Source organism: Antechinus flavipes, chromosome 2 (genome assembly GCF_016432865.1).
Source record: "Antechinus flavipes isolate AdamAnt ecotype Samford, QLD, Australia chromosome 2, AdamAnt_v2, whole genome shotgun sequence".
In the NCBI taxonomy this organism is placed as follows: domain Eukaryota; kingdom Metazoa; phylum Chordata; class Mammalia; order Dasyuromorphia; family Dasyuridae; genus Antechinus; species Antechinus flavipes.
In genome coordinates, this window is record NC_067399.1 from 131473140 (window position 1) to 131501057 (window position 27918).

Genomic DNA, 27918 nt, shown 5'->3' on the forward strand with positions numbered 1-27918 from the left:
GGGCGGAACGGGGCGTGGGCGCGAAGCGGTCCCGCTGCACCCGGGGTCCGCGGTTGCAGCGAGGCCGAGACCATGTCTGCGGGCGGGAGCTGCGGCCATACCCCGAGCCGGGCCATCCCGGCCACTCGTCGAGTGGTGCTCAGCGACGGTTCGCAGCTGCCACCTGGGGATTACAGCACCACTCCGGGAGGCACGCTCTTCAGCACCACCCCCGGAGGTATCGTGGGGGGCGTCCGGGGACTGGGGACCCTGGGAAGGAGTGGAGGGGACCCGCAAGATTAAAGGACACCCGCCCGAGGGGAGTCGAGGCACGCTAGGGACTGGAGTGTAGGGGGGTAACCCGACAAGCTGAGAAAGGGACCAGTGGAAGGCAGTCCGACGGCACGTGGAGCGCCCGGGATCCTGGAGGAGACAGCTGGAAGGCGTGTGTTCGGGAGATCTGGGAGGGGTCGGCACCTGGTGCGTGCCGAGAAACCTTTGCTCGGGGTTTGCAAACCCCACGTCCCGCCTGCTGCCACCGCCGCCGCTTCCCAGCTCCCGATGGACAGTAGAGACAAAGAACTCTTCCGCTAACTCGAATCCTAGCGCCATTCTCGCCCCTCACCCCTCGCTGCGCATTGCCATGCTGGGGAACTGTGCCGCTGGCGTGACCCTCTAGGCGCTGTGCCCGCGGAGCCTGGGCACAGACATCCCGAGGGAACATTGAGGGCAGAGCAGGGAGCCGCTGCACCCATATTTATTCCTTTTTTCGCAATCCCGAAATTGCCCTCCCCAGGGATTTTAGGGGGTGGGTGAAAGGAATCCCTGTATTCCTGCTGTCTGGGGGGAGAGGGAGGCTGCGCCGAACCGCTTCCCCAGAACCTAGGGCTATTTGGTCTTTGTCCAGCGCCACGGCAGTTTTAAAAAACTAGTAGGTTCGCCCCGTTGAGCACGGGGGAAGGTCTGGGGAGGCGGCCCAAGGGGAGCGTCTGTTTGACTTGCCAGTAAAAATCCTGAGTGGCCTAGGAGGAAGTTGGGCTTGGCACATGGTGGGGAAGCAGGGGTGGGGGCCGGCTCTGGGTTTTCCTCTGGTACACAGCATTCCCATGAAGCCGCGGGGAGTTGTGCCTGGAGGAGCTGATGAAACCTGCGCTCGGGCTTGCATGATGAAACTGCTCACCCAGGCTCACCGCTCCCCTCTAATCTCTCTGCCCCTTGCCACGCTCTCCACTCCTTGGTGTGTGTGGGGAGGGGAGGGGGGAGGAGACAAAACCCAAGTCCCAGAATCCCAGCACTGGCCTTGCTTAAAAGGTGGGGCAAAGGGTCTTGATTCAGAAAACTGGCCTGAGTCTAGAAGAAACTGGGGCTGAGATGGGGTGGGGGTGGGGAGGGGCTAGTGAAGGCTGGCTGGGGTATTATCTGCTGGCCCGTCCTTCTGAGGCCACATGTTTATTTTCTCAGGCGGAGACTTGCAGCTGCCGCCAGTCCCGTCGACTTGAGTCTTTTACACCAACTTGCCTGACCCTGAACACAGAATCCTGAAATGTTGCAGCAGGGAAGAAATCTTAGAAATGACCTAATCCAGCCTCTTTATTTTTACAAGTGGGAGAATTGAGGCCGAGGGTGGTTAAAAGGGACTTCCCTATGGTCAGATGAAAAATCCATCTGTCTTATCCAGATTTCATGGAGAGAATGGCCTTTTAGCACATACAAAGTAGTTCTCTTTTTACTATTATCCCCATTTTACAGATGATAGGCCTGAAGCTCAGAGATTCCGACTATATTGGCCTTTAGATCACTTCCAACTGTGGAATTCAGTGAAAAAGGATTTACCTGTGATCACCCAGCTAGATTGGAACCCCTTCTTGCCCCAAGACCTCAATAACAGGTGAAGGCAGACTAGATAAATCTCCTTGCACCTAGTTCTGAAAAGGATGTTCTCTTTGTCACACTTCTCAGTGACTTGTGTTGACCCTCCTTCCTGAAGAACTTTTATTTCCTCATTTTTAAATGACAACGCTGGATTAGCTGTTCTTTCCAGCCTTTCTGCTCGCTGTAGGTTGTCTTTATTAGAATCTAAATACCTTGAGGTCTTGTTTGTATTATACTTCTCTGCTTGGGTGCCTGGCACAGCCGAGGCACTTAATAAATGCTTGTTTTTCCCTAAATGTCTGGCCCTGTGTTACTGATGGTAGGGACATCCCTGAGACTTTTGAATTCAGCCCCGTGGCCCTTTGAACACAATTAGATGTTAACTAGCAGAAAAAGAGTTACTTCCTCTTCCTGTATTCCTTTGGGCAGTGTAGATGTCTTGCTTGGGGAGTGGGGTGGGGGGGCCTGAATTAACCTCTTCCTTCCCTAAGCTAACACATTTATTAAAGGGCTTTCTCTGTACCAGGCAATGGAGAGGAGAGAGGCCCCAGAGAGTGGAGTGTGCTGCATCTAAATAAGATATTTACAGAGTTTAAAAGATTACCTCTAGGGAAATGAAGAAAGAAAAAATAAAGCTGGAGGGTCTTGGGGGAAGAGCAACCCCTGCAGCTGGATTGGGGAGGAAGGACTTTAAATACAGGAAGCCCTGAATTCCAGTCCTGCCTCAGCATTTATTAGCTATGTGATCCAGGGACAGTACTTAACTTCTCTGTCTCAGCTTTCTTATCTGTAAAATGGATTTTTATAAGATGAATAGGGCAGCTGTGTGATGAAGTGAATAGAATGCTGGAGCCTAGAGTCAGGAAGACTACCCTTCCTGAGTTCAGACACTAGCTGTATAATTCTGACCAAGTCATTTAACCCTGTCTGCCTCAGTTTCCTCATCTGAGGCAGATCATCTGTCAAATGAGCTAAAGAAGCAAATGGCAAACTACTTTAGTATCTTTGCCCCAAAAATCCAAATGGGGTCACAGAATTGGATATGATTGAACAACAAAAATGGGGATTAAAACAGCCCTTCTTTTATATTGTTTTTTCATGAAAATCAAATGAGTTAGCATATGTACAGTGTGTTGAAAATTTTAAAGCAGTTTATAAATGCTACTTACCAGAAGACTTTGTATTTTATCCTGAAAATCCGCACTTAGAAATGGGAAAGTGAGAGTTCTTCCAGAGCAACTAAAAAATAGGAAAACAAGGACCCCCAGAAGCTAATCTTAACTTGGGTGTCCATTGGCCCTCAGGCCAAGTCAGAGCAAGTTTTCACCTGCCAGAATCAATAGATCTGAGACAGTAGCAAAGACATCTACATACTAGTTAGTTGCTTTCTGTCATCTCCATCCAGTTTTCCCACAAAATGTTCATACCTTTGTCCCCAGGGCCCTTTTTTAACCTTAAGGAAGCTTGATGGAATTAAGAACAAGTTGCATTTCTTTCCTCCTTGGGGGGGGGGGGGGGGAGAAGAAGGCTGTAAAAAGATTTGAAGCAGGGCAAACATCTAGTCCAATCCTGTTTTTTTGCAGTTGAGAAAACCAGTCACCCCCTGCCCGTGGGGCTTATTCCAGGTCACTAACTTGATTGGCCACAGAAAACTAGGAGCAGCTTACTAGGGGTAGGTAATGAATCCAACAGGGGTGATAAATGGGCTCTGTGTGGGATATTTTAGGGCCTTCTCTGGGATCAGGTTTTCTGCTGGGACAGGGAACCCCAAACCCTGTAGAGTAGGGCAGAATTGGGTTTTTTTTGTGGAGAGCTAAAGTGGTACCGACCAGAGAGACTGCTTTGGAGTCCAGACCCAGGCTTAAACCATGGCTTTGCCTCCTGACCACCTACTTGTGTGACCAGCACCAAATGGTGAACCTTGAATTTCCTTTATCAAGTAGTGGTTGAAAGATAATAATAGTGACAATAAAAATATCTTTACAAAGCACTTTATAGATTATCTCACTTGGTCATCACAACCCTCAGAAGTTAATAACCCTGATTTATAAATGAGCCACCTGAGGTCAGCAGAATTTAAGTGACTGCCCAAGATCACCTTGGCTGAGGTTGGATTTGAATTCAGCCCTTCCTGACTCCAGGCTTGGCACTCCCTAACCTACTCTAAGGAACCAGAGGAACTGAGTTCTTTTCCAGCTTAAGGATTTATGATTTTTCTGGGGAATATCAGAAAATGAGGCAAGGGAAAATGAATCCCTGTAAGTTAGGGATTCTCCAGTCAATTATTTCCAGAGGAAATGACTTTTATTTTTTAATTTGCAAATGCCAAATGGTTTGTGAAATAAAAATAGCTAGCTTCTTTCTCCAGCACCAGTAGGGCTGTAGAGGAAACGCAGATAATTTATTTCTGTTTAAAAAAAAAAAAAAAGGCAGCTGTTATGAGCTATCTCCCTGAAGTGGCCTTAATGGGGCTCCCTGGGCAGACTGGAGCCACTTTGATCATTACCCCACAACCGAGTCACCTGATCTTTTCCCCTGACATTCCATGGGAAGTTTTAGCTAGGGTAGATTTTGTATTAAATATGATATTTTAAGTTTGGCTCTGATAGAATAATAGCAGCTAAATGTCACATTGGATAGAGCGCTAAACTTAGAATCAGGAAGACATGTTCACATCTGGCCTTTGACACCAGTTGTGGGACCCAGAATAAGTCATTTAATGTCTGTCTGCCTCGGGTTCCTCATCTGTAAAGTGGAAGTAGTCGTAGCATGCACCTCCCAGGGTGGTTGTGAGGATCTTGTAAAATGCTCTTACAAATGCTCTTGTTATACCAATAATAATATTGTTCAGCTGACAGCCTTTGAACAAGTCAGGAATCTTCCTTTTCCACGGGTCCCCTTTCCTGGAGAGTCTGTTTCTGGCTTTACCTTGTAAGGTCATTGAGGGCAGGGACCAGCTTTGCCCTCCTTTTATCCTTGACAGATTCTTCTTGTAGGTACTTAAATGTTAATGATCACGTCTGTAAAAGTGGAAAGATAATACTTGTGGCGGAATAGACAGGAGGTGTGTTTAACATTCTGTGGCTCTGAGACCCCTGATGGTCACCATACTTTGCGGAACAGCTGCTTGTTTGCTTGTGATCATGCTGAAAGGAAATCAAAGGTGCAGTTCCCAATAGACACACAGCCTAGATTCTAGAGTTCTTATGGGAAGAATTCCATAAATGGGAGGTTTTTAGGTGGAGATAGTGAGTGGTAAGCATTCCCAAATCCTGCACCCAACAGTGTTCATCATCGCTAAAGCCTTCTTTTCTTATCCCCTATATAAGAAATGCTGTGTTATAGAAGAGCAAGCCAGCTATATGTAAACTCTGGCAGACTGTACCAGATTAGAAAGATTTGCAGCATAATCCAGGGCTCATCAGCAAAAGGTTGGACACCATGTAAAATTTTTCTTGACCACAAAAAGTCATGTAAGCAAGATTTTTATTGTGAACTCAGTTCAAACCTGGATGAAGTCATAACTGTTTGGGGACTATTTAAGGATAATCATTCATGTGGAACTGGCCAACTCCTGCCCTGGTAAAAATCTCTCCAGTTAAACAAACTGAAGCCTGTGCCTGGGAGGCTTGCTTTGGAGAGGTCTCTTAATAAGAGGCTGTGGAACAAGATGTTGCTTTGAAGACAATCGGGGGATTGTCCCTGCCCAGAACACAAGACAGCATTCCAGGCTGTCCCTCACAGAACTGAGACTGTGTCTCACTGCACCGCCCGAGTTGGGAGGAAAATTCTTGTGAAATATTCTTCCAGTAAGCCAGTGCAAAGGAAACGAAAAGTTCTCTCTTAGCCACAGCGTGGACGCTTGCCTCCCTAGCAATCACAACATTGGCCAACTATGCAGTGCTTTGCAGAGATGAGGGATTTCAGAAGCGATTTAATAACTATTTCAGCATGATTGGTTTCTTTTGCAATTCCATATGGGTTGGTGCATTGAAGAACATGATTCTAAGGAGGGTTTTACAGATTTGCTAAATGGGTCCTTGGCACATTAGGTTTAGAACCGCTGCCTTATATCACTTTGGGTACTTATTTTCTACCCTATAGGCCTTCTACAGATACAAGTTTACTTAGAATACTGCTAAATTCACTCGGGACCCTGTTTGCCATTTAAAGTGGGAGTGGGGGGCAGCTAGTTGGTGCAGTGTATAGAGTCCCAGCCCTGAAGTCGGGAGAACCTGAGTTCAAATCTTGTCTCAGACACTTAACACTTCCTAGCTGTGTGACCCTGGGCAAATCACTTAACCCTAATTGCCTCAGCAAAAATAAACAAATAAAGTGGAGATAGCATATACTGAGCAAAGGGTATAAGTTCCTCATCCCACTGAGCTCAGTATCTAGGAAGGAAGATGCAGTGTATCAATTTTTTTTTTCTTTATGAAAATACAAAAGAAGGTGGTATAGTGGATAGAATTCCAGGCCTGCAGTCAGGAAGACTCATCTCCCCAAGTTCAAATCCTTTTTCGGGCACTTCCTAGCTGTGTGACCCTGGACAAGCCACTTACCCCCTGTCTGCCTCAGTTTCCTCATCTGCAAAATGAGCTAGAAAAGGAAATGGCAAACCACTCCAGTACTTAGTCAAGAAAACTCCAGATGGATTCATGAAGAATTGGACACAATTGAACAACAGCCATAAAAGCTAGCATTTTTATTGCAATTTAAGATTTGCCAAGCATTTTATCCTCACAACCACCATGAGAGATCATTATTGTTATCCCTTCTTTATAGATGAAACAGTACATATGTATACTATTATACAGTACGTAATATTCAGATGACAGACCTGAGAGGTGGATAATACAGACAAGTTCAGTGACTTGCTGGGGATAGGGCCACAAGTAGTACATGGGGTGGAATCTGAATTCACATCTCACTCCATAGTCAGGGCTTCATGTTTCATGTACCCCTGTTTTTTATAGAGGCTAGTGTTTAATGGAGTGACTATTGAGTAATGACGGATTTTTGGAGCAGGTGAGATTTAGAACTGAAGGGAAGCTTGACCATCTGGTGACCTGAATGACCTTGAATGGATAAATCTCATGACTTGTGCTTCTGCTTCCTCATCAGTGAAAAGTGATTACCAAAATCCCTTCCAACTCTCATTTTACTGATGAAGAAATAGGGGCATATGTGGAAATTAAGCAGTTTGCCCAAATTCACACAGGAAGTGGCCAAGCCAAGGTTCAAGTTCAGGTAATTCCTAATACATAGTTCATTACGTTTCACCCAAGATGTTCAAATAAATGGGTGAAGTAGACTTGGGATGACTTCAGAGAAGTGGAATAATGATTTCTTATACTAATAGTCAAATTAAATTAAGAATAAAGTTTTTCCCTTTTTTTTATTCTCTCGTTCTGAAATCTGCTTCTATTGGTTAGTTAGTCTTTAAGATGTAGGGTTGATAATGAATTACAACAAAAACTCAGATCTGATCAAAAGGCATAGAAATTCTAGTTTAGGCAAATGGGTGGATTCCGGTCCTTTGTGTTTTAGTCTGTAAGGACTGGATGGAAGTGGATTCCTTCTGTTGTCTAGATTATCCTACACAGTTTAGTCTGGGTATAGATAAATTCTTGATTGAGTAATCAGTTCCCTGGACCTTTATTAGGATAAGCCCATTCATCTCATAATATAATTATCATTATTTACTAATCAACAGGAGTTATGCTAATTACTAGCATAACTAATTACCCAGAAACTTTGTCTCTTGAACTTTTCATATGTTCCACAAGAAAACTTGTGCAACTTGCACAGGATGGGATATGCATATTCTTTGGAAACCACATTGGTAGCCAATCTCTGTCCTTTTGGGTAAGTGGAATTTAATTTTCAAAAGACATTCCAAACCATACCCAATGAATAAATGAGGTAATTAAGAGGGCCTATCAAAGTAAGTTGGAGTCTAGAAGACCTGGATTCTGGCAAAACACTTTCCTTCTCTGAGGTTCTGGGCAGAACATTGGTTAGAATAATGTTTCCTCCACCAAACTGAGAGGGGATTATGTGTGAGAAGGGCTTTTCTGAGTGTTAATAATTACCATTGAACTAAGTAATAGTATATGTTGGTTTTTGTTTATGGCGTGGCTCATATTCAGTTCATCAAACATTTCTTAATCCTGAACTCTCTGAAAACTAATTCCCAAAGAAGAGTTCCAAGAACATTTTGAACAAGAGCAGTTTCAAGCAACCACAAGACTGATTTTTTAAAGCTGCTACTGTATGCCAGGTACTGTGCTAAGAACAAAAGCAGACCGGTCGTTGCCCTAAAGGCATTTACATTCTACTGGGAATTCAAGCTTACTTTTCTCGGGTTGTGGGATCTCCTATTTTGTTGACTGAAGAATACTTATTTAAATGCGGGAGTTTTGGTGCTTTTGTTGAACAGTTTGTGAAAAGCACTGGGACTGCAGGGCTGAATTTAGACTCTTGAGTCCCAAATTCAAATCCTACATTCCACCAGTTTCTACCTGTGTGACCCTGAGCAAGACGCTGTTTCAATTCTCTGGATCTGTTTCCTATTCTATAAAATGAAAGTTGTAGATGACCCCTAAGCTTCTTGGTCTATGTGACTTGGTGATTTTATATTGGAGAAAATAGTATATAATAAGTGGAAGGGGAATCAGGGAGGGAAGGCACTGTCGTGGGCAAGATGGTTGGGATGGAAATAGACCAGCCCAGAGAAATCTAAAGAGCCATGTGGACAGTGTATGGAAGTTCCAAGGAGGGCCTGCCCTGTCCTGGAGCTGTCCTTTGGTGTGAAGTCGAGTCAGGTCTACAGGGAGGAACTAGATCAATCACCTTTTTGATTTATTCCTCATTTTGAATGGATACATAAATGAAGTAACACTGAGTGCTTGCTGTGTGCCATCTCAGTGTGCAAATATAAAAGAAAGTTCTGTTCCTTCTGGAGCTTATATTCTAGTGAGGAAACAATATATTGACAATTCCAGATGTGGTCTTTCCCTCAGGTGACAGGATTCGAAATGCTAATCTGCATTGGTGGAGAGAATTTCCTCAGTGCTGTGGGACTGGGGAATAGGAGGAAGCTGAGACAGCTTTCTAAGAATAGTGACACAGATGATTTATTTGGTCTTGTTCTGCTGAGAGTAGCAGGTTTGATGAGTAGGGAAAAGAAAGAAACAAAACTTTTTGGTTTAAGGGTATCAGTTTTTTCTTCCGTGAATGCCATTTCTAACACAAGGAAAAAACAGAAATTTCCTCCCTTTGTTCCCTCTCCCCTTCCCACTACGTTTTTACAAATAAGGGAAATAGAAGAAGAGAAGTGAAAAATTAATTTATAATAACTAAGCAATCAGTAGCAGTGCCCAGGAAGGATTTGGTATCCTTCCTTGACAGTGACTGAGCCTGATTGGCCGGGGGGAGTGGGGATCAGAAACATCTTGGCATTCCTGTTGCAGAAGTGATCTGGATTTAGAATTTCTTTTGTTAGAGCCTTTACCTGTGACATTTGCATACCTATAATAGCAAAAACTGACATTTATGCAGCCCTTGAAGGTTTGTACAACACTTTCCATGGTATATAATATTTTAAGTGTTCAGATTTCACTAATAGTTTTGGTAAACCCTATCCTCTCCAGCTTTTTAGCTGTTCCTGTGAGATATAGTCTATAAATCTTTTCTCCATTTTACTGATGGGGAAACTTGAGACTTGTAGAGGAGATTTAGCTTTGTCACAGATAAGTTCATTGTTAAAAACAAGATTTGAATCCAAGTCCTCCAGGCTCCAGATCCAGCATTCTTATCCATTGCCTTCTGGGATCAAAGGACATTTTCTTTTCTATATAAAACTGCCTTTTGAAAGTCTCAATGAAAGAAAAGGAAAAAAAATAAGTCCCAGTGGCCCCTTCTTCCTGTATCTGGAGGATTTAGTCCCAGGTTGACAGAGTTTCAATCCTTAACTCTTCTCTTAACCTGAACCAGGTTTCTTAATATGTGTATGTGTTGTGGATCCCATCTCAGATTTTTTTAAATTAATAATTGGAAGAAATGCTAAATGTCAGTTAGAGGTTAGTGGAAAATAAAAGATATCATTTTTCCTCCATCCAAATTCATGGAACAATTGAAAACTAAGGTGTCCAAAGCTATAAAGAAAGCCTTTTTTGGAGACAATATATTATTAACTGCATCCTATTCTGATGGTCTTATTTATGTAATGTTTTCTCTCTGTCAGGCACTGTGCTGACTGCTTTACAATTATCTCATAAGATTCTCACAAAATAACTCTGGGAGGTAGCTGCTATTATCAGCCCATTTTCCCACTGAAAAGTACTTTGCCCAGAGTCATACAACTAGTAAATGTTGAGTGTTGAGGCTGGATTGGAACTTAGGTTCCCCTGACTACATTGTCGATGCTCTATCCAAGGTGCCATCCAGCTCCCTCTTAAGGGTTTCATTTTTTCAAAATGTGTCCTCCATTTGACCTTGTTTCATTGGGCAGTGGGAATTTATTGATGAAATATCACTCAGCATCCACGCTTTGGGGAACTGCTGGCCAAAAGGCTGGCTACCAGGTGTTACCATTTTTTGTATCCAGCAATTGATATAGAAGGTTTGGGCCATTCTTTGTGGAAAGGGCACCACGACAATAAAATCAGGGATTTTTGAAGTTGTAGAAGGAGTGAAGGGCAGGTACCAACAGGAAGGTCAAGGCCATGGTTGGGGTAAGCAATCTCCAAGTTTCCCTTGTTTTTTCATAGCACAGCATAGTTTGAAATATCACAGTTGGGTCATGCAGTTCTGTTTGTGTGTGGAAATTAATTAGCCAATGCTTAAAAGACAAGAGCTCTTTACAGCTTTTCTGAGGAAAATAGAAAAACAAAAAATCCTGAGTTCTTTCCTTCCAGTTGCAGCAGCGCCTGCTGGAGCCCCTTTTTATGGGGCCTCTTCATTTCATAATTAGTGAATGCAGGTGCAAATAACAGACCATGGGGAGAAGACTCATTCCTGAGTCTGGGTTGTGGGATGGATTGGGAAAGTTCAGTCTAGAGTTCTCCTTAGAAAAAAATTTTTGCTTTGGGGATGATGGGACTGACTCTGTGACATGCTGAATGTGCAAGCACTCTGCTTCCAGAAGAAGAGAGAATCTTAGTTGGGACTTAAGTTCAATCTGATTTTCAGTTTGCTAAATTTTAAGGGAATAGTGTCCTTTAAGCTTAAATGTGTCCTTTTTTGTAACATCTCCCCGTTAATCCTAGTTCTTCAATTGGGAGTTAAGCCACAAATCTACTATTCTACATGAGAGCCCTTTGGATAAGTAAAGATAATTATCATTCTTTCCCTGGCTCTTTCTCCAGGCTAAACATCATCACTTTCTTGAATTGATCCTTATATTGTTTGTAATGGAATTCCAGCTGTCCTCCTGATTGCTTCCCAGCTTCTCAATATCTTTCTTAAAATATCTTAACAAGCAGAATTGAACACAGTACTCTGATGTGGTTTGATCAAGGCAGAATTTTTCATTCAATCAGTCTTGTCCAACTTTTTATGACCTCCATGGACTGTGGCTCACCAGCCCTTACACTGAATCCTTTGAAATTCAGCTCTCTAAATCTAAAGTAGGGATTATGCTCTGCCTGCCTTTTCTTTCCTCTGCCTTTGAGATGACTAGTCAGTTGACCTGTACACAAGTTTCCCATCATTTTATATCCCAGCAAACATTTTTTTGCTAAGAATCAAAGAAGTGCCTCTGATTGTTTCTTTACCCCTCGAAGAGCAAAATTACCACTAAGATTAAAAATTATGAGATGCTTTCTTTTGGCAGACAGAACTTCAACATTTGTTTAAATAATTGAAATTTCCCATTATGCCTTTCCAGGTAACCAGTAAGCATAATCTATTTATGGTGTCGTTGATGATGTTTCTACCTTCATTGTCTCCATCTAAATATTCTCTATTGTGCTTTGCTCCCGTTGCTTTCTGGATCTTACATAAGTATATCTAAAATAGTATATATTGTTATTTTTCACAGCCCTTCCCCCTTTTTTATTCTTCCCCTTTTAAATAAAGTAAGAACTTTCTTACACCATTATTTTAGTCACGAATCTTGTCCTACCAAATCAGTTTTGTCTCCTTCCTTTGGAATTTTTGACACATCTTGCTTGTTATCATTATTTATGCATGTTTGTAGGCATTTGAGCTCATGGATGTCTACTGTTATTCCTTCCTTGTCATTATAAGTAGTTTTTCCTCTCGTTTCATTTTAAAAGTCTCTCCCTTCCCCCCCCCCCCTTTATTTGTTTGTTTTTGCAAAGACTCCAGACAAATACATGTTTACCAACTCTTCTTAAATGTAGTCCATTTCTGGCCAAGAACAGGTCATTGCTATATTTTAAGCCATGGACTAGAGAATCCGTTCTCAAGCACCATCTTCTTATCTGCTGGCCTGCCTTTCTCCACTCAAGCCCTTTCTTTTAATTAATGGCAGAAATGAGAATTGCTCCTTGCTTCCTAAGGTTTTGATTTTCTTGGCCAAAACTTCAGTCTTCAGTTTCCTCTTACTTAAAGATTAAAATGAAGCAGGGCCTGCTCTCAGAGAGCCCACAGTTCATGAGAGATTAAATACAAGATAGCTGGGAAGACAATCCCCGGTGTCTGGGAGAAGATTAATGAGTCATGGGAGGGCACGGAAATGGGGTGACCTATTAGGAGATTTCCACTAGCCTTTGGTTTTCAGCTCTCAGCTGCGTCTCCTTCTTTGTGCCCCCATTTGGGGTTTTCTTGGCAACGATGCTGTAGGGGTTTGTCATTTCCTTCTCCAGTTCATTTGACAGATAAGGAAACTGAGGCACACAGGGTAAGTGACTTTGTCAGGTCTTCCTGACTCCAGGCCTAGTACTGTCTCTGCTGCGTCACCTAGCTGCCCCAATAATCCACATCGCTACTAATGGGTAAGAATAGACTGGCCAGAGTGGATGCAGGGTATTGCATGTGTACAATTAATAACATGTGGCCTTTGACTGGGTTTGAGATAAGAAACAAAGCTGCAAGGTTTGCCGAGGTTGTGAACATGGTTAGCATGAGGCCTGGCACATAGGAGACATTTAGTGATTGACAGACATGGAAAGCAAGCAAGTGGTGGTGTTGCTGAAAAACGGGAAAGGTTGGTTTTTAATGGGATGGGTTAGCTGAAGGCTGCTGGTGATGTGAGTTTGATGCTCTAGAGGGAGGAAAGTCAGGGCCAAAGATAGATTTGGGAGTCCTTTGTACAGAGGGCTTGTTAAAGGAGTAGGAATGAAAAAAGATCAAGTAATGGCATTTCTGGATCAGAGTGGTTTAATAACTGGGCATAATTCCAGATTTTTCTCCAAAATAGTGCATTATTTTACAATTACACCAACAATGAATTAGTGTCATATATTTATTTGTGTCTCATAGTAACCATATGGGGGTAGGGGTGGCAAAGAAGTTACATGATTTTGATGTATATAAAAGAAATAGCAAGTCATGTGCAGTGGATTTGCAGTTTCATGTGCAATTATCCATTTTTATAGAAATGTTTATTTTATCCCACAAATTAAAAATTCAATTAAAAAAAGAGAAAATTGGAATGAACTTGGTTGCCAAATCACAGTGGATAAAGAGAAGAAAAGGGCCTAGACCAGAATTTTTTATAACGAGATATCAAAGTTTGCAAAACAACACACATGTTAGATTTGTCTATATATTCACTGGGTCCTTTGATAACCCAGTGAAAAAAATGCTGTCTGGCCCCATTTGAGAGAGGATGAAACTGAGGCTTACGTAATTTGCCCAAAGACCAAAAACCAGCAGTACTGCTGTTCTAACCCAGTGTTTCTGCCTCCAGGTCTAGTGTTTGGTTTTTTTGTACTACACCAAAATAGTCACTTATCCTTAGCTCCTCCCCCCCATTGCACAGTACGAAACACAAGGTGAATTCTTAATAAATACAGCTTTGGTAACATTGGGAAGACATTAGCTATCTCTATCATTTATCTAGAAATGAGCATTGCTAGGTATTGTCGAACCTCTTCATGCTGGAGATGTTAAGACATAAGAAATGTTGAATCACCCAGATTTCAGTTGTCCCCAAAGGGAAATAGAATCAGGTGGAAAGGACTTTAGGAGATCCCTAATCTAATCCTGCCTCATTTTACAGAGCAAGAATTGGACGGTTTTATTTCTATCACCAAACTGTCTTCCCTAAGTTCACATTTCAACTCCATACACCACCTTTTTTTTTTTAATTTCCTGGAAAGCTAAAAAATGTTGGTCAGTGTCCTAGTTCCAGTCTCTTAGCATTAAAAACTATTTTGTTTTTGTTTTTTAAACTAAGGGGGGAGGGTGTCACAAGTAGTGTCGCAACTTTGCCAGTTGAAATCAACAAACTGATTATTCTACAACTTGGGTCCCAGGGAGGGGCTGCCTGACCACGCCTCCCACTTCGGTTTAGCCTGGCCACGCCTCCCACTTCGGTTTAGCCTGACCACGCCTCCCGCTCGGGTTTATACGTGTCCCTGCACTGACCAGAACATGTGCTTGGAACTTTATTGGGAGTGTCTGGTTGGACAGCTCGTGACTTTAAGCCCACAAATGTGAACCTCTCCTGACCTCGTTCTGAAATGTTCTCTCTCTCCCTGGAATGGGAGCTGCAGTTCTAGGAATTCCACCCTGTATTCCTTCCAAGGCTCCCCTTGGCCTTGCTCCAGGGGAATTGTATTTTGGGACAGCGGAACCCCAGGCAAGTTCTGCCCTTGTAGAGGCAAGCATTCACCAGCTGGATGAACACTCCCACCACCCCAGAGGCCTAAGGGCACCATCCTAGGCACTGGGGAGGGATGTAACAGGATCAGAAGGCCAAGCCGGGCTTGTGTTTGCTAAGAGAAAAGGCACCCGGACCTTGTTTTTGGAGCTAGAAACTGAGGCCAAAAGTAAAATTGCTGAGTTGTCCAGTGAGGGGTCCGGAGAAAGGCAGCAGACCCTCAAGGACTGCTCCTGTCTGTCAGGAGGATAGAGAGGAAGCAGGGGAACGGAGCATGTATGTCATGTCTGGCCTGCAGTTTTTGTCCCGAGTTGGCGGCTGCTGAAAAGTGATTTTCCCTTTTTTCACTAGCCCCTTGGTAACTCTCCCCAAGACAAACCACAGAATCGGGGGTCGTCCAGGCCCCATGGAGGCCAAGCAGCTTTCCTGTCCCTGAGCACTCAACTGCCTTGAAAGGAGATTTTGGTCCCACTTTGACTCCAAGTTAGCGCACTGGCTCCCCAGCCCTCAACTTACACGGCTCTGTCCGATGCAACATGAGAGCATCAGGCAAGGGCAAATAAAAGTGCCAGAGAGTCACATCGGAAGTGCTTCCAGAGGGTGTGGCAAAGGGTGTGGTGACGTGGCTGGCACTTAAAGGATGCCCAGGAATGTGAGGACAGTAAGAAGGGGAGGGCTGTGAGGAAACAACTTGCGCCCAGATACTTCTCTCCTGCTTCCCAAAAACAAGGGGGGGGGGAAGAACATTGGTCACCAGGGCTCAGATCAGAGATGTCAGACTCCTGGTCTGAAGTTGCTAAGTATTTGACAAAATAAATAAAGATATATTGAAACTAATGTTAACTTGTGGTTTTCCAAGTCAGTGTGCAACCTGCCGGGCACTTTTCTGAGTTTTACACAATTGCTCTAAGTGACCTAACAAGTTCTCTGAGCTATTGTCAACTTTCTTTTTTGAACCCTTTGATAAAATCATTCAAACCTTTTTGAAAAAAAGAGAGAGAATAGACACTGTTCATGATACTTGTGGAAATATGTATAGAGGAATTGCACATTTAACATATATTGGATCAAATGTTTGTGGCAGCCCTGTTTGTAGTGGCTAGAAGCTGGAAAATGAATGGATGCCCATCAATTGGAGAATGGTTGAGTAAATTGTGGTATATGAACGTTATGGAATATTATTGTTCTGTAAGGAATGACCAGCAGGATGAATAGAAAAAGGACTGGTGAGACTTACATGAACTGATGCTAAGTGAAATGAGCAGAACCAGGAGATCATTATATACCTCAACAATGATACTGTTTGAGGATGTATTCTGATGGAAGTGGATCTCTTTGATAAAGAGCGCTAATTCAGTTTCAATTGCTCAAAGATGGGCAGAAGCAGCTACACCCAAAGAAAGAACACTGGGAGATGAATATAAACTGCTTGCATTTTTGTTTTTCTTCCCGGATTATTTATACCTTCTGAATTCAATTCTCCTTGTGCAACAAGAAAACTGTTCGGTTCTGCACACGTATATTGTATCCAGGATATACTGTAACCTATTCAACATGTAAAGGATTGCTTGCCATCTGTGGGAGGGGGTGGAAGGAGGGAGGGGAAAAATCGGAACAGAAGTGAATGCAAGGGATAATGTTGTAAAAAAAAAAATTACCCTGGCATGAGTTCTATCAATAAAAAGTTATTAAAAAAAAAAACATATATTGGATCACTTGCTGATTGGGAGAGAAAGGGAAAAGAAGGAAAAAAATTAGAACACGGGGTTTTGTAAGGGTGAATGTCAAAAATTATCCATTTATATATTTTGAAAATAAAAAGCAATAATTTGAAAAATTGAAAAACAGAAAAAAGATAAAATCATTCAAGACCCTCATTGACCCCTCCTTTGCTTAATTTGAAGTCGAAAAATGTCATAAAATCCAGGAATTGGATAACTTATCATTCCCACTTAGAGCCAGGCAGGAATCGCCTCTAAAAACCCTCTCAGAAGTAATCGTGGTGCTTCTTCATGGTATCCCTGATAGGGAATTCATTACTTCAGGTTAGCTTATTTCATCTTTAGATGATGATGTTTTAAAATGGAATATCAGAGACCAAAAGTTTAGTGTGCCTGAAGCATAATGGGTGTTAAAGGAGTAAGCAACTTAAGGGCAAGGGATATTTGGTTTTTGTCCTTATATCCCCAGACCATACCTAGTGCCTGGCATCATGATAGGTACTTGATAAATGCTTATTGAATCAAAACAGAATATGGAGGGGGGCTACTAAGTGGATTATGTTATTTTGTCATTTTGGAAAACAGAAAGGAAGATGTACAAGCAGGAGGTGTCACAGAAGAATCTATGCTCTAGAAAGATTCTTTTTGCAGCTAGGTGGAGGATAGATTAGAGATAGGAGAAAATGGATGTAGAAAGCCATTAAAAGCAGTCTCGACAGCCAGCATACTTTAGATTTTGAAATGATTACTGGCATTTCCTCCAGCAACTTAGAGTTTTTGGGTCAGGAATACTAGGGATCTTTTCCACTTAGTGAGACTGTTGGATCTCACCAATCAGACCTGGGCTTAAGCCAGGAAAGTTCTAAGCCAAGGAAGACAATTCATTTCATATATACATACACATACATATTTTAGAGGCAATCAGTTAGTACATGTCTGAGGGTGAATTTAAAATCCCCTGACTCTAGGCTTGGTACTCTATCCACTGCACCACCTAGAATGCTCCCATTTAAAAAATATTTATTAAAAACCATGTGCAGAGCACTGCTAGACAATAGGGATATAAATTACCTTTCTGGCTTCACATAACCACACTTAGATACACATCACCTTTTTTTGGAAGCAAAAAAATTAGTCTGCCCAAAATTAGGGGTTGATACCTATCTAAATCAATACCAAGTTTGTCAAACTTTGACTTAGAGATCATTTCATTTAATTCCCTCTTTTTTTTACAAGTGAGGAAAATTAATTAGAAAACATCTAAAGTGCTCTGTTCTTTCAACTTAAGCAAATTCTGCTATAGATCACAAAGCACATTTTTAAAGTTTCTCAGACCCCTCAAAAATCTTTTTTTAATTAAAGTTTTTTATTTTCAAAATATAAACATGAATAATTTTCGACATTCACCCTTACAAAATCCTGTGTTCTAATTTTTTCCCCTCCCTTCCCTCTCTCCCTTCTCCCCCAGTCAGCAAGTGATCCGATATGTTAAACATGTACAACATGTTAAACGTGTATTTCCACAAATATCATTGCTCAAAAGTCTTAAGTAGCTCCCAGTTATCTTCTGTTGATTACCTATTACTTAGTATTTGAGGCCCTCCACAGTCTGGTACCATTTTGCCTTTCCAACCTTATTGCATATTGTTCTCCAATAGATTCGTTCCCTGAACATATGTCCCCAATCTATTGTGTTTTTTTTCTTTTTGTTGAGGCAATTAAGGTTAAGTGACTTACCTAGAGTCACAACTAACTCTATCCATTGTTCCTCCTGGCTGTTCCTTCTCAGTTTTTACTGGTGTTCTATGTCTCCAATAGCTTTCCTTCCTTCTGTTCACCCATTGAATTCCTACAAAACTTAAAAAACCCAACTCAGATCTGCTCTAAGAAGCCTTCCCCATTTCTTGGAACTAATAATGATCTTTCCTCTTGCATCTCACAGAGCTATTTTTTGTACTTAATGGCCTTGCATTGTATCTATATTAAGCCCATATCAAACTATCAGCCCATGAGAGCAGAGAGCCGTACTTGATTAGTTTATCAGATCACAGGATTTACAGTTTAGAGATAACGTTAAGAGATCCTGTAATCTAGTCTAAAACTTGCATCTCCTCTACCACGTAAGTAGGTGTTTGCTATTTATTGAGTGAATATGCCCAGAGTTCTGCTTCTCCAGGCAAGCATCAGTGTGAGTCCCTGAAAATAGGCATGTGGCGGTTATCAATTTCTTGGAATCAGAATGATCTAATTTATCTCTTCTGATCATCCTGGAGCCAGCTAGCTAGTACAAGTGAAAGTTGATTGTTAAACCTCAGAAATCAGCAAATATTACAAATCAGGCCTTGGTTTCTTGCTTTTGTTGACTGTCTAGACTTAAGAAAGTGTTAATAATGCATATTAAACTTTAAAATGTGCGGCATGCACTTTTTTTTTTTTTGAACTGGTTGTTAAGCATTTACTGGGACGCCTTACTCTATCCCTCATTTGATCACAAACTCTCCCTCTTTATAGTCAAGATGTCCACATTGCCAGCATTTCAGCAGGAGTATACTTTATGTTTGACCATTTCAGCCATGTCTAATTCCTTGTGACTTATATTTTCTTGGCAGAGATTACTGGAGTGGTTGGCCATTCCCTTCTCCTTCTCATTTGACAGATGAGGAAACTGAGGGAAACTAGATGAAGGGGCTTGCCCAGTCACCCAGTGTCAGATTTGAGCCCAGGTACCCGAGTTTTCTTGAACCCAGGCTCAGCTCCCTATCCTCTGCCCACTTAGCTGCCCTTTGAAGAATACGGGATCTCCCCTAACTCACCAGAATTCAGTATCATATGGAAAACCGAGAAGAAATGGTTTGGAAAGCCTCTGATGGAGATGACCCCCCAATCCGGCTCCTTCGCTTTGCAGGTGAAGACTCAGAGGATGAGAAGAACCTTTTCTGTTTTGGCCCTCAGGTACCAGGACTGGGCTATAAAACCCCGAGCCTCTGATAGGGGATTCTGCTGTCATCTGGCCAAGTCATATTTCTGTGCCTGGGGCCCCTCCCTGCTGGCCCTTCCTTCACCCCATGATGGGAATGCTCACTCAAAGGTAGTTTTGTGCCCCTCTCCCTCCCTTTGCAGCCTCTGCCACAGTCAGTTGACTTTAGGTGCTTAATAAATTTAACCCTCTCCCTTGCTGGCATATCCTAAAATTCAATTTCTGTGGGAATGCCTCTTCTGGTATTTTATGGTATGAATTCTGTCTTGTCAAATGGAATTTTTTTCCTCTCATTTTTGAAGTACAGGCTTTGCTTTAGGGGAAAGGGGTTTCTCCCCCTTCCTCTAGGTATCTGATTGATTTTAGGCTTAAATGACTTAGCTTCTTGACTTCAGTTTCTTTGGGAAGTTGAGCTAGAAGGTTTAGACCTCAACCCTTCTAGGGGTTTTAAATCTATAATCTATGAAAAAAGTATTTGTTTTTTTAACATCAACTAAATAAAGACTTAGGATCCTATGAAAATCTATCCTACTAATAAAGTATGTTATTTTTACATCATGTAAATAAAAATTTATGATCCTAAGGGGGAAAAGTACTTTTTTTTTTAACTAAAATTTACAAAGATTGGGGGTTAAGACTAAGAGGTACTCCCAGAAGTTAGCTGAACCTGCATTTTTTTTTCAAGAACGTAGAATGTAAATTTTCTTTCTTAAAAAGTTGAAGTTCATTTTGTAAAGAATAAGTATACAAAATTTGTGCCTTTCATTTAAAAGATAATTGGCAGAAGAATTCACTCTAGCAGATCTTAGAAAAGGAAGTGCGTGCTACAGCTGAGAGAGGAAGTATTAGAGTACGGAGAGATTTTTGAATACAGAAGATTGGAGCTGGTTCATCTAGTTGAATGCTCCAGTTCTCCACCCAATCCCAGACCAATCCAATCTCAGGAAAATGATTTTCCTAAAATCACACAACTACTTAGTGGCAAACCTGAGGAGATGTCACAGGTCTCCAGCTTTTCAATCCAGTGTTCTTCCTCTAGAGCCAGGGGTCCTCAAACTATGGCCCGCGAACCAGATGTAGCAGCTGAGGATGATTATCCCCCTCACCCAGGGCTATGAAGTTTCTTTATTAAAAGGCCCACAAAACAAAGCTTTTGTTTTTACTATAGTCCCGGCAACAGTCTGAGGGACAGTGAACTGGCCCCCTATTTAAGAAGTTTGAGGACCCCCTCACAAAGACTCCAGAATTCTAATAAAAAATATTTTGAATTTTAATCTCGATTCTCCTGCAGACTACTTTGTAAGGATGAGAAAGTCCCAACTTGTTTTTATCATCTCTGTCTCAAATGAACAGAGCAGTTCAGACTTCTAAACTATCATACTTGAGCAAAAGGCTAAAATAAGTAGCATTTGCCTTTGTTGAGGGGCCCCATCTTCTATTCCCTCCTTTCTATGCTGCTATCCCTTCAGGTGCCTAGGTCTACGTACCACCCTCAGAGAACCTTTGGAATAACAGTTTGCGGAACTTACTCAAATGAAATAATTTTGTATATCTGGTGTTTATGGTATAAGGGGGAAGGCAGTGCTTAACCCAAATGGCTGATTGTTCGGTGGTGGAATTTCACAATGGAATTGTCAAACATTTATTTTCTATCTCCCTCACCTAATTACGCCTCAATTTAAAAGAAAAATAAAACTCAAAGACAATTTTTAAAAAATAACTTTTTATTGATAGAACTCATGCCAGGGTAATTTTTTACAGCATTATCCCTTGCATTCACTTCTGTTCCGATTTTTTTCCCCTCCCCCAGATGGCAAGCAATCCTTTACATGTTGAATAAGTTACAGTATATCCTGGATACAATATATGTGTGCAGAACCGAACAGTTTTCTTGTTGCACAGGGAGAATTGGATTCAGAAGGTATAAATAACCCGGGAAGAAAAACAAAAATGCAGAAAATGAATGGATGCCCATCAATTGGAGAATGGTTGAGTAAATTGTGGTATATGAATGTTATGGAATATTATTGTTCTGTAAGGAATGACCAGCAGGATGAATACAGAGAAGACTGGCGAGACTTACATGAACTGATGCTGAGTGAAATGAGCAGAACCAGGAGATCATTATATACCTCAACAACAATACTATATGAGGATGTATTCTGATGGAAGTGGATTTCTTTGACAAAGAGATCTAACTCAGTTTCAATTGATCAAGGATGGACAGAAGCAGCTTCACCCAAAGAAAGAACACTGGGAGATGAATATAAACTGCTTGCATTTTTGTTTTTCTTCCCGGATTATTTATACCTTCTGAATTCAATTCTCCTTGTGCAACAAGAAAACTGTTCGGTTCTGCAAACATATATTGTATCCAGGATATACTGTAACCTATTCAACATGTAAAGGACTGCTTGCCATCTGGGGGAGGGGGTGGAGGGAGAGAGGGGAAAAATCGGAACAGAAGTGAATGCAAGGGATAATGTTGTAAAAAATTACCCTGGCATGAGTTCTATCAACAAAAAGTTATTTTTTTAAAAATGCAAGCAGTTTATATTCATCTCCCAGTGTTCTTTCTTTGGGTGTAGCTGCTTCTGCCCATATCAAAGACAAATTTCTAAAAGTGATATATAATTGACCAAGGATATGAACAGTTTTCAGATGGTGAAATTAAAGCCATGCTTTAAATGCTCTATGTCCAAAGGGCTATAAAAAATGCCATTACTGGGTCTATCTCCTGAGGAAATCATAAAGGAGAGACAAGGGCCCATGTGTACAAAAATGTTTGTAGCAGCTCTTTTTGTGGTAGCAAAGAATTGGAAACTGAATAGATGTCCATCAATTGGGAATGACTGAACAAGTTTTGGTATATGAAGATAATGGAATATTATTGTTCTATAAAAAATGATGCAATTGATTTTATAAAGTCCTGAAAGATCTACAAGATCTACATTTGTTTCCGAGCAAAATCAGGTTTTTCCCTTTTGCTCTGATTTTTCTCTCCCAATATGATTCATAAATATGTATTAAAAATAAATTTACTAGGAAAAAACAAAAAGAAGATAATTGACCACCTACTAAAGAGAAAAGATATGTTGTTGAGGGAGGGGGAGTGTCAAGTTTTTTCCTATCAGTCAACAGGGTATGTTAAAGATCTTTTAGGCTCCACCCCTTGTGGAACACAAAAAACCTATGTTCAGTGAGCTGTGTTCTAGGTAAGGATATGTAATCCACCCATGAAATTGGCTCATATACAAAAAATGACATCCGTGGTGTTAACTTGCTAAAACTCAGCCATACTAGATATCTCTGTGGGCTAAAATGGTAGAGGAAGTTTTATTGAGAAGCGAGAGCCTGCTCTGAATCTTAGAAATCAAGTCCTTTCATTTTTTAAAGTAGGAAACCCAGACCCAGGTACTGCCACACATCATGTGAGAGGTAGAATCAGAATGTGAACCCCTGTCTTCTGCTCTGTCCTGTGCCATGTTTTCTCAATTTGAAGCTGGAGGACAAAAGCAGGAATAAACATGGATGTGGAGAACAGTCTTGTCTGAGCAATGTTAGCAGAACAGCATTTTGCCCTCAAAGTCTGTGGTCCTGGTCTCTAAATGCCCAAAGGATCAGTCACGTGGGAACAGGAATTAGAGATTCCGCTTGGTCCTGGGGGGGTAAGGCAAGGCACAGGCTAGCAGGTATCCGATAAGTATGAGGGAAAATGCCCTGTCTAGGCCAAAATGGGATGTGCTGCCCCATGATGTCGTGGAGGTGTGGACCAAACTCAACTTGTTGGGGATCTCATGAAAGGGACAGTAGGAGGTAGGCTGTGAGTGCCTTCCACTTTGGTGAGATTTCATGGTTGTTAATCAGCAGCTACCCACCACAGCCTGGGAGAATGTGAAGGTAGATGTTGGCAAACATTTAGAAAGGAGGGGCCATAGACCAAAGGCAAAGACTGTAGCTCATTAGGCTGGGCCTAGCGATAGACTTGGTGCTGGAAGGGATCTCGGAGGTGCCACCTAATACAACCCTCATTGTTATTAGAACTCCATCTTGAAATTGGTATTTCCCAGCTACTTGTGTCCAAATACATTAGGGACACTGTTATGATGATGGGGGAAAAGCTCAATTTGAGTCAGAGTCTGATCTCAAAAAGAAGCTGTCCCTTGATACATGTGAACTTGGGAAAGCCATTTAGCCTCTCAGCCAGTTTTCTAGAAAATGTTGCTTTCTGGACCCCTTCCAACTCTATGCTGTATCCTGCTAGGATAACGTAAGCTCACTGAGGGCAGACTTTTGTTTTTAATGGTGGTATGTCTAGTACTTGGCATAGCACCATATGTGCTCACTGAGTATTTCATAACACTCGTTTGTTGAATTGGACTGAATCTTGTCTCATTTTACAGATGAAATTCCATCCTTGGGAGATTCATTTGTCTGAGCTCGATAATTAGCAGGGCCAGGATTTGAACATGGCCCCCTAAGTCTAAGTCTGTTGTCCCTCAGAACTCTGGCTTCTCCCTGTCCCTGTAGTTTCTCCCTCTCAGCCTTAGTTTTGCCACCCAGACTTTGGTTGGAATCAGCATCCATATAGATGCTTGATGGACCTATTTTTGTGCTTTCTGTCACAGGTACCAGGATCATCTATGACCGAAAATTTCTGATGGAATGTCGTAACTCTCCTGTGGCCAAAACACCTCCCCGGGATCTGCCCACCATTCCTGGGGTCACCAGTCCCCCCGGTGATGAACCTACTACTGAAATGACCCCGAACCACCTCCCCAACAGCCATGAGGACAAGCCAGGAAGCCGTAAGTAGAGTGGAGATTACCTGGGAAGTTTAGACTACCTAAGCTGTGCGGGCACCCTGGAGAACATCTGTTCACATTTGCACATCACAAAGCTGAGGTCCAGATGAAAAAGTACATTTCCTGGAGTCACACACCATGAACTCTAGCACCATAGATATCCATCTCTAGGATCCAACTTTCAGCTAAGGCAATTTCCAGGGTTAGGGGTAGAAGAAATGAGCAAATTGGCCTTTTCCACATTCCCATATCCTTCATGCCCCCATAAACCTTATACTTGCAAGGATATATGTGTGAGGTCAGATGTACCCCAAGAGATGTTATAGAAAATGCACAATAATTTCCTGTTTCTTCATTTTCACAAAAAGAGGGGAAACTCCAGAAGCCCAGGGGGAGAAGATGGTGCAATTATTCTAAGTCCTGAGTAGCAGGAAGTTCTGCAGGGCTGCCCTTTTAAAACAGAAGTGGATAAAAATGGGCCCCTCTATACCATCGTTATCATGACTCAAGTTTATTGTTGGGTAATGAGTGACACCCTTTGGTATAGTGGTTATTTATCTCACACTTGTGGCTTCCTTGGGATTTGTGGCACTCCAGAATAGAACTTTATACAAAAGTTATGAGAGTGCCTGTCTTTGAGGGTCATATAGGAATGGGGGGCGGGGGAGGGAGACGGGTTTTTAACCATCTCCTAATGCCTGTAGTATTTTTACCACCTCACTGCTTCCCAGCCTCTTTCTTTTCAGCCCCTGAATTCAGGGTTAAGGAGCCTCTAGGCATTTGAGTCTATTGATCTACTGTTCCTCCCTTCAAATTTCCATTATCATTCCTGTTGGCACTTTGTTCCTATAGGTTTTATTTTCAGTTGATTCCTCCTTTGGTTTCTCCATTGTTGCTATCTTTTCATTTTTATTTGCCTTGTTTTTGCCTTGGTCTCCCTCTCTTGCCCCAGAACCATCCCTTTGATAAAACAAAGGGCCACAGGAGATGGGTTTTGGGTGGTTTTGTTCTTATTGCACACAAGAAGCCAGCTTGTTGGAAATTGTTGAAGTGCTGTATTTAGAAAGATTGCTGTTTCCAGGAAAGAAGATAAAAACCCACCCATTTCTCTTTTTCTTTTGCCTGGCCTTATCACTCTCAAATTCACCCTCCTCTCCCAGCCCAGTCTGTCAGGGGTTAGTTCTTCTGTCAGTGAACTTGCCTAGAAGGCAAGTAGTTTGGGCTTTGAGGAGACTGCTGCATTCTGACGGTGCCCCAGGCACTTGGACTTGAGAGTCCAGAACCACCAAAAAGTCTAGAGTCTAACAGCATGAGGGGCTCAGCAGAAGGATGCCCAAAGTGCCACAGTGTTGGCAAGAAAAATGGGTAAATGGGAGCAGCTGCTAGCAGGGGGGGTAGAGACTGAAGTTGGTCTTAGGATCTGGAAACAGTGGGAAGAGAAAGATTAATAATGAAGGAAAGGGTGATGGTATTTATATAGCACTTTTAAAGGGTCATAGTATATCACTGGATTTTCAGAACTATAAAAGTGCCATTATTTTTACAAATGAGGACAGTGAGGCAGCGCTTAAGAAACTTGTCCAGAGCTATAGAGCTAATTAAGTGTCTGAAGCAGAATTTCAACTAGTTCTTCCTCACTCCAGATCACAGTCTAACCAGGCAGCACAAATAACACAGTTATATATGAGCAAAGTCGGTAAGGAGGAAATTGAAGATTATCAGCAGAGGGAAGGCATTAGCATTGAAAGGGCCTAAAGAAGACTTCTTGTAGGGGAAGTTTTTAGAAGAGCCTTGAAAAAGCTGGAGAAGTCCAAAGAGAGAGTGAGGCCTGAAGGGTTCCCCAGTGAGGTGTCAGGAATGGCCAGGAGGCAAGCAGGGACTGGCTGACGGGTGAATGAGGGGAAGGTATTAAGACTGGAAAGGTAGGGACAGGGGCCAGGTTCTGAAAAGAGAAGATAAAAAATTAGTCAGCAAAAGCAGTCTAATGGTATGAGCAATAGTTCATCCTGAGAGGTCCCTGACCATTGCAAAAAAATGAACAAAGTGCATCCTTTCATCTCCTTTAAAACTTCCTAGATAAGGAGAATATGTATGTCCTAGATAAGAGTAAGTAATTCCAGCCTTCCTCTCTCCCCATAGCTGCTTTATCATGAATTTCCTAGAAAATTGAGAAGGGTAAATGTTTGTCTACCCCCAAATCAGAGAAACAACCAGAGTAGTAAAGTTATGAGATTTGGTATCAGCACTCTTGAATTTGAATCCTGGTTCTGACATTTAATCGCTCTCTGACTTTGGGCAAGTTGCCTAAACTTAACTTTTATTCCTTTTTCTATAAACTGAAAAGCTGGACCGGGTGATTTCTAATGTCTCTGAACTTTAAATATTATGACCCTTTGGTTAAGCAGAGTCCAAAGTAGGATGGGACTTCCTTTGGGGTTAAGGGAAGGAACAACAGCTTGGCAATCTCTAGACACTGTCTCCTGACTTGACATGAGGGAAATTTTCCTTTTCTTCCTCTATTCCCTAATGAATTTGAATGAGGAGAGAAGAGGAATGTCAAAATGAATCTTAAAAAAAAAAAAAAGTAACCTTTGCTTGAAGACCCTATAACCAACTCCCAAGATACCAATTCAATCTAACTGTTCTTTGGTTTATTGATCTTTATCTTTTCTCTCCACAGATGAAGAATCACAGTTTGAGATGGACATTTAAAGGGCCGGCCACCAGAATTGAGCAGTGGCCCCCAAGACCCACGAATCCCGTTCAGGGGAGGAGACACACCAGTCACGCCTTATAGGAGTTGTTTTTTCCAGAGCAGATGACAGGGATGGGGCGACATGTCCCATTTCCTCCTCCCCCAGTGGAGCAGCTCCCCCCTCCCCAGAGCCAGCACCAGCAGATACTTCCAGTAATGCCAGGAGCTGCCCTTCCCAGGGGAATTGTTACAGAAACCAACCCCTGCTGCCAAGGGGGCAAAATCAGGGGCAGGAGGAGCCCTTGTGAACTTGTCTAGTTCTTCAGGTCTCATCCTGGATGGATGTGTCCACCCCTTTCAAGTGTGTGCCCTGTGGCCCCCACACAAGGGCACAGGAATGTCCCCTCCAGAGAGGAAATAAAAGCTGGTCGGCCAACTTGACCCAGGGCCGAGAGACCCAAGGCCTGTCTGAGCGTTTCTTCTCTAATACGACTACCTTCACCCCATCTGATGAGTCCCCCTTTCCTTTTGCTCAATCCCACAAGCAGTCCTCTTACCTTCCCCCATCAGGATTTATGCTAGGACATGGGAGGGGCAACCTGGGCCTTCACTTCCAGGGAGTTGCCCCTGCTTTTGAGATGGGCTTGGTTTAATCAAATTACTTCAGTATTTTATTGGATACCTATTATGTACTGATCTTGTGAGAAACAAAAGGCACCTGCGGGGAAGCAAGGCAAGTATACAACCCAATTAAGATAACTAGGGATGCTGTAAAGTCATACACATATACGTGCATGATAAGAGAGATCATTAGGCAGGTGCTAGTATTTGAGCTTGAAGGGAAGGTTAGTATTTTAGCAAATAATAAGGAAGAGAGGACATTGTGGTTCTAGGGATAATAAAGACCAAGTTGTTTGACTAACAAATAGTGAAAAGACCAGTCAGGTGCTAGTATTTGAGCTTGAAGGGAAGGTTAGTATTTTAGCAAATAATAAGGAAGAGAGGACATTGTGGTTCGAGGGTTAATAAAGACCAAGTTGTTTGACTAACAAATAGTGAAAAGACCAGTCAGG

General features: G+C 42.2%; 1 protein-coding gene and 1 long non-coding RNA gene across 2 annotated transcripts; both read left to right on the forward strand.

Annotated features, from left to right (window-relative positions):
* Positions 1-34: 34 nt before the first annotated feature.
* On the forward strand, positions 35-27306 carry EIF4EBP1 (eukaryotic translation initiation factor 4E binding protein 1). Its single transcript, XM_051975517.1, has 3 exons — positions 35-217; positions 23974-24153; positions 26831-27306. The coding sequence occupies exons 1-3, from the start codon at positions 73-75 to the stop codon at positions 26860-26862; spliced, it is 357 nt and encodes a 118-aa protein (XP_051831477.1). The 5' UTR covers positions 35-72; the 3' UTR covers positions 26863-27306.
* LOC127548229 (uncharacterized) lies at positions 224-2147 on the forward strand. Its single transcript, XR_007950336.1, has 2 exons — positions 224-1290; positions 1441-2147. It is a non-coding gene; the product is annotated as an uncharacterized LOC127548229 (long non-coding RNA).
* Positions 27307-27918: the final 612 nt, after the last annotated feature.